Source organism: Sinocyclocheilus anshuiensis, unplaced genomic scaffold (assembly GCF_001515605.1).
Source record: "Sinocyclocheilus anshuiensis isolate Anshui unplaced genomic scaffold, SAMN03320099.WGS_v1.1 scaffold491, whole genome shotgun sequence".
In the NCBI taxonomy this organism is placed as follows: Eukaryota; Metazoa; Chordata; class Actinopteri; order Cypriniformes; family Cyprinidae; genus Sinocyclocheilus; species Sinocyclocheilus anshuiensis.
The window spans coordinates 517,648-527,509 of record NW_015551041.1 but is presented as its reverse complement, the minus strand read 5'-3'; the positions used below and the strand labels follow the sequence as shown (position 1 = coordinate 527,509).

The window sequence follows — 9,862 nt, the reverse complement described above, 5'->3', positions numbered from 1 at the left end:
GCAAACAGCCTCTTTAAGAAAGAATAAGAAATACTCTGGCTTTGAAATAAATTAAAAGAATTTAATATCATAATTTGAGCTTTTGACATCTTCAGCTTTATGAAGATCAGTTATTAGTGTATTTACAGTAGTATTTTCTACACTTGATGAGGAGGATCAACTAATCTTTTTCCACCCAGTAATGTTTATGGCAAAGCAGAAAACAGACAAGATCAATCATAAAGCTGAAGATGTCAAAAGCTCAAAGTATGATATTAAATTCTTTTCATTTATTTCAAAGTCGGAGTATTTGTTATTCTTTCTTAAAGAGGCAGATTGATTTAGTTTACCCATAAACGTTAATTAATGCATTAACTATCAAACATGTACTAACATGTAATTAAGGCTGCCGTTATTCATGCGTGAATCCATATGACTCCAGTTGTAGTTAAGGATAGCTCTTCATTAATTCATGATTAGTTAACAACTTTAATAATCATTAGTATTTGATGAATTAAGTATTAATTTAGACATTAGTACATGATTATTCATGTACCCTTATTGTAAAGTGTTACCGGTAATTTTAATGTAAATATAAGTGAAATGAGCATGAATAATTAAAAACCCAATGCCAATGACACTGTTAAATAAAAAAAAAATCTGATATATTGTGTATCCCTATGTGTAAACAGTCAGAAATTAGATATACAGCAAACGATATGCCTTCATATTCAGTCCATGTCTTCTTGGAAGCATGTTGCACGCTGTATTGTGGGAGTAAACTTTATCCTGATCTAGATGTGTCGTGGCGAGTGCAGCGTACTTGGAGGGGATGTTGTTTTTGTTCCAAAGTTCTTCTGGGAAAAAGGAGGAATTTGCCGCTAAGACAGATTGAGAACTGGGTCTTAGTATTGGTGGGAACGAGAAAACCAGGGACGGAGCACAGGCCTTGACTTTAGCAGACAAAACACCGCCAGTGACTAATGGATTTGTGCCCACGCCGTGCATGTTGTTGTTAACCTTATGTGACAAAAAGTTGTGGAATTTGCATCCAAGAACACAATCCATGTCACCTCAAATCTTTCATAGAAAAGCAATGACTTCCAGTCGTGTCTTTTGCTGAAAATCGCTGTCATTATGAACGTCATTTTGGTTCCAAGTCCAACTCATATGATAAACAGGGGTCCAGAGGCATGGTTTGCATGACTCTGATGTAACAGGAAAGCAAACCTTAGCGGTTGGACACAAGGAAACGTTTCCAGCACAGGTGCTAACAACAAATCCATGTGGTATTGTTAATAAAAGGCCACTGAAGGGCTACTGGCAGTGAGGATCCTGGCAGGCCATGGGTCACTGGACTTTCCAAACATGCAGTTTTTGCCCACTTTTGGTTATGATCCCAGTGCAACCGGGAAATGCTAAAAGCATACTGGACACTATGCCAAAAGGTTTTTTAAAGGTGCTCTGGCCAGCGGTACTGTGAAGGTTTCAGAGCGGCATCTTGAAAATCAATATATGTTAAAGGGATAGCTCAGCTACAAATGAAAATACTGTCATCAGTTACTCGCCCTCACGTTGCTCCAAACCCGCAAGACTTACGTTCATCTTCGAAACACAAATTAAGCATTGACAGCTATTTTTAAGCAAATCTGAGAGACTTAGAGATTCCATTGAAAGTCCATGTAATCAAAAACTTCAATGCTTCAAAAAGTTCATAAAGAGACTTTAAAAGTTTGTAAAGAGATTGCAAAAGTAAATCCATATGAGTTGAGCAGTCTAGTCTTCTGAAGAGATCCGATTGCTATATATGATTAACAGGTTTGTATTCACATATAAACATTGATCAACACAAAAACAGAGCAGATCAAACATGGTTGAGGGAAATGCGAAAAACTTCAGTGGTTCTTGAGGAAACTTGAATGTTTTTGTGTGACATGTGAGAACAAACCGCATTGGTTCTTGCTGAAACCCAAAAACGTGTTTGTGTGACACATAACAACAAATTGGTTCTTGCGTGTCAAGCAAGAACGTTGAAGCTTCTGTTTACCACATTTTATGATCTCTAAGTTTGTGTTGATCAATGTTTATATGTAAATAAAAACTAAATTACTCTTCCAAGCTTTATAATGGCAGTGAATGGTGGTCGAGATTTTGAAGCAAAAGTAAGTGCATCCATCCATCATAAAGAATGCTCCACACGACTCCAGGGGGTTAATAAACGCCTTCTGAACTGAATCGATGCATTTGTGTAAAAAAACAAAAAAAAAATCCCTATTTACAACTTTATAATCTCTAGCTTCTGCTAACTGCTGTGCGCACGTTCACAAGATAGTGGCGTTCGGATGACGTAGGACGCATAAATATTATAAGCCATTATAAAATTTAGAACAGCCTAGACATTTTTTAATATAACAACTCTGATTGTATTTTTCTGGCTTGAGGGTGAGTAAATCATGGGGTTATCTTCATTTTTGGGTGAACTATCCCTTTAACGTTCAATTAATACACTTATTTTACAATCTTTCAATTAACTTTTTGAAGCAGCAAAGTTTTGATTAAAACAAACAGAAATCTTTCAAAATTCATAAAAATATTCTCATTTGTGTTTCAAAGGTGAACAAAAGTTATATTCGTTTTAAGGATGAGGATGGCAGACTTTTCATTTTTGAGTGAACTATCCCTTTATATGCGAGTGCAGGATATTTTTCTCACCAAGAGCTCAATCCTGACAGTTGTTGCGTACGCTACTTACCCTAACCAAACAGATCTCCCTGCACACTCTGGGAATGAAACTTATAACAATTTAACTGGAGTGGAAAAATAATGGCCAATGATCCCATTACACAGCGAGGGTCTCTGCATTCCAGAACAGAAGCAGCATTTCCCTGTGCAGGTCGGGCTCTATGGGGAAGCTCTGAAAGGCGTTGCATTGCCAGGCGAGCAGAAAGGAACACCAAGAAACTCAAATTAAACAGCTCCGACAAATCACTGGAAGTCACATGCAAGAGTACGGGATTTACGGTTTGCAGTTTCAAAACATTTTGAAGTTCTCTGGATAATCTCTGCTATTGAGATGTGCTGCCAAAACGACTGCTATGTTCGATAGCGTTCCCATATTTAGGAATATTGTCTTTAAAAGGGTGACCTAACAGCCCCATATCTGACCTTTGGGCCTTGTTCACCCCAGAGATGAATATGCAACAATTTAAAAAGACACTCAAGAACATTTTAAACTGCATGTTATATAATATTTGTGTATGAACTAAGAGCATTTTCTTTGATCGCATTTCTGGCTCAACTGACATCAAAATAACGTGGTCCTCGTCTTTTGAGGTTGGTGGTGACAGACACCATTCAGCTCTTAACCAACCACACACTGACTCGACCATGACTCATCAATAATGAGAAGAGGCTAGCAGTCAAGTGTATAGCTTACCAACCATCTGCACAGAGAAAACAATCTGAGAGCTGCAAGTTGTAAAAAAACAGACGTCTAGGAAAGACTGGCAGCCCTTCAAAATATAATAAAGCTCATAACCTCATTGAAAAAAAAGGACAAAAGGCTTACTGTGAATTTGTTACCTCAGTAATAAAATGTTTTACATCACATTTGTGCAATTTTAATTATTAAATTGTTTTTAAACACAAAAGACATACACCATGGTTGAAAAGTTTAGAGTCAGTAAGATTTTTTAAGTATTTTTATTTAGCAAGGACACATTAAATTGATTAAAAAAGTGACTGTAAAGACATTTATAGTATCACGATTCCCACCAAAACGTTTAACATTGATAATAATAATAAATGTTTCTAGAGCATCAGATCAGCATATCAGAATGATTTCTGAAGGATCATGTGACACTGAAGACTGGAGTAACGATGCTGAGAATTAAGCTTTGCATCACAGGATTTAATTTTATTTTAAAACATTAAAATAGAAGACAGTTATTTAAAATTGTAATAATATTTCACTGCGTTTAGAGTATTTTTGGTTAAATAAAACAGCCTTGGTGAGCATAAGAGACGTCAAAATCATTTAAAAAACCTTACAGACTCCAAACTTTTGGACGGTAGTGTAACCAACCCCATAATGACACTGAACAAATGTTTGTAATTCAGGTTTATTCACCACAAGCTATAAATGAAAAATTGCACAACATATAATATTTAAACAGCAATTTACCTAGAAAAAGAGCCTTTTGGGGGCCGTAACTGAAATATGGGCCACTTGGCACTGCTTTTTTGACGTATATTCTCCAAACATCGTAAACAAGTAATACCAATAACATTAATTTATAACATAAGCAATTTGTGGACAATTGCTGTGAGAAAAGAATAATTTAAGTAAACAAACATGCCATCATAGCCAGACAAGCTTATCATTGTTCAGGGTCTTTGATCAAAAGCGAACTATCACAAGTAAATAAATAATTAAACTGAACAGAATGGATATGTGTTTAACAGTATACTAGTGCTCTGTGAATGAGACAGACCTCTCCAGATCTGGTCAAACCTGTGGTCTCTTCTTCTCTTCTCCCAGTGATCACCTCACAAATCTCCCACTGGGACACTCTGGCTCTGGGTATATGGTGCGGAACGTGAGGTTTATCCGAGGCCCGCGGTCATGGTACTCCTTTGCCACCTGGTGCTATTTAAAAAGCATGAATAATGTTAAAACCACACTCACAACAAGGCAATGTAACCATTGGACAAAGTTAAAAGAGGTTAATCAGACTCCAACTGGCCTTGGCGTTCGCCTCGAAAGACAGCGGTGATGCATGATGTGTATTCAATAATTCAAATATACGATAATACATTGTGTCATGTATATTTGTACAGACAGATCATAAAGAATGTAGCTTTACTAAGCAAAAGCGGTATGTTTACATACACAATTACAATGCTGAATTGGTGTCCGCTGTTATATTTTTGACCCAGAAAGACCCTTTGACAGTTATGTAACAGCTTTTAAAACTTATAAATATTTTGTGCACATTTTAAAGGCAACTGCGAACAGCCATACATGTGGGGTTAGTTAGCTTTATTTTGACAGGTCAATGTGAGTTATGTCAACCTAATAAGATCATCTGAAAGCTTTTTGGTGCAATGCGGGAGTGACCTTTCTTAAACAGTTTTCAGATGTCGCCATAAAATGTTCTTGACCTTTCTCCGTTCTTTGTGCCTCACCAAAGGCCTGTGGTTTGTCTTGGAGTCGGAATCCAAAAACAACTCAAACAGAACAAAAATAACTTCCAGCAGGTTTTTGAAATGAAATTACAAAAGTGCAAAAAATTGCTAAATATCCCTGTTAAATGAATACACAAAAATGCACAAAAACGTTAAATGGAATTTACAAAAATGCACAAAAGGTAAACAAACCCATTTAAACTAAATTACAAACATGCACATAAATGGAAAAAAAAAAGATCAATAAAATAAAAGAAAATGTAAAAATAACCTGTTAAATGAAACTACAAAATGTACAAAAAATGTAAAATCATTTAAATGAATTTACAAAAATGCAAAATAAACCTGTTAAATTATAAAAATGTACGAAAATGTAAAATAACGTAAAAAAAAAAAAACTTTTTAATTAAACTACAAAATGTAAAATAACCTGTTAAATGAAACTACAAAAAAGTACAAAAATGTAAAAGCTGTTAAGCAAAATTACAAAAATGTAAAAAACAAACAAATTACATTGGGCAGTTTCTTAGTTTTGTGAATAAAGTTCATAAGTCATCATAGCACTACCAAATTATTCTATTATTTTACGACTATATGTCAATACTATCATCATATTTAACAGGTGTGTTTGCGGTGAAAAGAGTGACTATAATGACTTAATTTAAATGAATAGCATTGCTATTTTACAGAATCAAGCCCCCAGTCAAACTATATTACAAGTACGTACTGAATAAGACGCAGGTTTCTGCTCTGATATCACATGCTTTGTGAGTTCTCCCCATTGTGTGTAGTATTATAAGTGTTATCAGATAAAATGAAAATGTCATCGAAACTTTTCTGAAGACAGTCGGTTCCCTTCAGAGATACAATCATATAAAACACCCGCGCCACGTTATGATTTGAAAAGTGCAGTGCTAATGTTTATTCAACAAGTCAAACGCCACAAATAAATCAATGCATGGGAAACACTGGTAATGTATATCGAAATATCGGAAATGTGTTTAAAAATCATATCACCGTTATTGAAAATAATTATATCGCGATACATATTGATATTGAATTATTGTCCAGCCCTAGTGCAATGTTTTGCAAAGTCTTTCTTGGAAACACTGTCCGCTTCAGTATGCTGTGAAGAAACACGTTCGCTTTCCCCCTTCACACTGTTACACATCAGCAGAAAACAGCGTTTGCACTTAACGCTCTCTGGATGGCGAACAGTGTGACCGTTCCAGATCATCTCTACCACATCTGATCAGTTTTCCAGAACAGACTCGAGCCAAAACAAAGGAACACCATCTCCACCCCTCCACATCGATTTAGCTATTTTCAGCCTTTCTTCACAGTCTGGCTTATCGTCAGCATTCAGAAGAGTGTTAACTGGCATCTTAACCACTCACATTAGACTAAACAAGAGCTCCTGCCAGTTCTTAGTGAGTCACATTGAATCTTGAAGATACACACAGTGTAAAAGTTCTTGCCAAGAGGCTAAAGTGATTGTTAGATTTACTGATGGACATTATCACTTTACACTATCCAAAATACCAGTGAAATCTTTGTATTTGCTTTTTCTGCTGCCATCTGAGCTTGTGTTGAAACTTAGCATGGTTTGCCTATTCTGTTGTAATTACCAAAATCATAGTGACAGCAAACACTTTCTTCAGAGCAGTTAAAAGTGACATACCTGCCAGTCCATCTGCGTACAGCCTTCCATGAGCAGGAGGGTCCCGTGGGTCAACGGGATGCGTATGCGCTCCACATAGGTGTAGTCTCCTTTGTCTTCCTGAAACGCATACATAGAATCTACCCTGACCTCTAATTCAACTTATATTCATTCTTCAAACAAGCTTAAAGGGGTACACAAATTAATAGATATTTTTGATGCATTCTGACAGCTCTCTGACCCTCCCATAGACGGCAAGGGTACTACCACGATCAACGTCCAGAAACATAGCAAGGAGATCGGTAAAATAATCCATGTGACATCAGGGGTTCAACCGTAATATTACGAAGCTACGAGAATACTTTTTGTGCCCAAAAGAAAAAAAAAACGACTTTATTCAACAATTCGTCACCCTAGCGCCATTTTGGAGAGTATCCACTGAACGTAAACAGCGTATGCTATTCTGTGTCAGCTGCACCACACGGATACATTTTCTACATTGTTTGTGCTTTGATTTGAACGTAAAACAACATATCCATGTGGTGCGGCTCACACAGAATATCGTTATCTATTTATCGCCCAGCCCTAGTATATGTGCAGTTTGCGTTCAGTGTATACTCTCCAAAATGGCGCTACGGTGACACGGAGGAGACGAATTGTTGAATAAAATCTTTTTTTTTTCTTTTGCACACAAAAAGTATTCTCGTAGCTTCATGATATTACGGTTGAACCCCTAATGTCACATGGATTATTTTACCGATCTCCTTGCTACGTTTCTGGACGTTGATCATGGTAGTACCCTTGCTGTCTTTGGGAGGGTCAGAGAGCTGTCAGAATGCATCAAAAATATCTTAATTTGTGTTCCGAAGATGAACGAAGGTCTTACAGGTTTGGAAAAACATGAGGCTGAGTAATTAATGACAGAATTTTCATTTTTGGGTGAACTATCCCTTTAAAATGACTCAATTACAACAGCCAGAAACTTCCATTAACATCATCGGGCTTCTGGTAAAAGTATTAACATTTGCAATTTTAAACCTAGGGATGCGTTGATATTAAAATTCTAAACGGTACTGACAAGTCAATAATGATTTTCATGTTAAAGCCAAATACTGGAAAAATGGCAGACATTAATATTTTTTAATAAATGAAAATTGGAATTATTTGCTACAATAGAATTAAATTCAATATCCAAACATTACATTTAAAAGTTATTAAATTATTAGCATTTTTAAAGATTAACTTTACTAAAAATATATTAAATTAAATATCCAATATCGCCAGATATCTATAAATTTAAAAGAAAAAAAATGGATAAATGACAGACATTAAAATTTTTAATAAATAAAAATTTAAATAAAATGCTACCCTAGAATTAAATTAAATTAAATATCCAATCTATATTAAATATCTGATTATATTAAATTAAATATCCGAACATTACATTTAAAAGCTATTCAATTATTAGCGTTTTAAAAGATTTAGTTTACTAGAAATATATTAAATTAAATATCCAATATTGACAGATATCGATAAATTAAAAATTAAATATATTAGATATATATTATATTACAAATTAAAAATGAACAAAATAAGAAATATTACCACTGTAATATTTCACTGTAAAATAAAAAAATTATAATAATAATTATAATAATTTTATTTAACAGCACTGTGAAATTACAAGACTAATATCTTCATTTCTGAATTGTCAAATGTTAAACCATTGGGTTTTTAAGCATATAACCACAGGAAGCACTTAAAGCTTCTCTTCTGTTGACAACAGCTGCCAACCATAATCTGCATACTGGTTCTATTATGATTAAACGCAGCCCTAAGATACTGTGCATCCAAACACTATAATTCCCCTCATTTAAACCATAGCATGACTGTGACAGGAAGTTACACATTGGCACACTCACAGGAAGTGGCTGCTTTCGGAGACTGAACACTCTAGTGTCGCCCAGACTCAGAGAGGCGATGATGGGCTGGGGTCCTAATGACGGCTCGCTGTCACTGTGCCAGCCAATGCTGTCTTTACCGTCCCGGTACAGATTACACAGCAATGAGTTAAACATGTGGCCGCTCTTCTTCTCGACAGCCAGATGTAAAGTGGTGAGAACTGGATGCCACTGTAATAAGAGAAAAACATGCTTCACTTTACACATTGATAGATGTAATGTGCCATATGGAATAGCGGTATACCTGAGCATTGGCCTGCATAGTGGAGCGTGAATATGTATATGGCAGCTCTCCATACCAACAAGTGAGTCTGGGTTCCTCATATGCATCACCTGAAGTGCAAAACATATTAAATATGAAGTATGTTCAGCTATATGTGCTTTCAATACTGCTAAACATCTATTGGGGTTTAAAAGATAATTAAAGGGATGGTTCAACCAAAAATGAAAAAAAAAAATACAAAATTCTTTAGTACAAGCAAATGTTAACCTAATGGCAATTGCCAAATGGATTTAGCATGTTGCTATGTGGTTTCTAGGCTGTTCTGGGTGGTTATTTACTATCCCTACCTCAAACAGATTTTATAATTCTTATTATAATCTGAAATTACAGTTTTATAATCTGGAAGATGTAAAATCATATTTCAAAATGCTTCAAAACGAATAGCACATCTCTCCTCAACAAACCGCCTTGATCTTCAGCAAACCAAATAAGGGCTGAAAGCTTGTGGAACCAGAACTTATTTGTCAAAACAATCTTGATCAGTCACAGTCTAACGTGAACTGCTCTTGGTCCAAAGCAAATGTTTAAACATTTGGTATATTTGGGACTTTTTCAAATAATGTCGGTCCTGGAGAAGGTAAACAGATGAGGGAAGAGGGAGGCAGTGGCATTCCTGCCAATTTACTGATGAAGAAGGACTGGAAAATGTCATTTTGGGAAGAGCACTTTGTGAACATGTGAGTGGGACAGATGCAAAATGTCATCATGTGTACGCAAAAACATGCTTATTTTGATTCTTCTGTTTTGGTTTTATTTTATTTTATTTATTTAGTCATTTAGCAGACGCTTTTA

General features: G+C 35.6%; 1 protein-coding gene across 2 annotated transcripts in view; it reads right to left on the bottom strand.

The window, feature by feature from the left end:
* Window positions 1-4,189: 4,189 nt before the first annotated feature.
* LOC107661502 (alpha-ketoglutarate-dependent dioxygenase alkB homolog 3-like) overlaps window positions 4,190-9,862 on the bottom strand; it is a 9,306-nt gene continuing 3,633 nt past the window's right edge. For both annotated transcript variants that reach the window (XM_016451114.1, XM_016451115.1), the window contains exons 7-10: window positions 9,032-9,120; window positions 8,749-8,958; window positions 6,848-6,946; window positions 4,190-4,627 (exon numbers count right to left, since the gene is read on the bottom strand). In XM_016451114.1, the coding sequence (XP_016306600.1) occupies window positions 4,523-4,627; window positions 6,848-6,946; window positions 8,749-8,958; window positions 9,032-9,120 (503 nt within the window). In that variant the 3' untranslated portion in view covers window positions 4,190-4,522. The remainder of the gene's footprint in view (window positions 4,628-6,847; window positions 6,947-8,748; window positions 8,959-9,031; window positions 9,121-9,862) is intronic.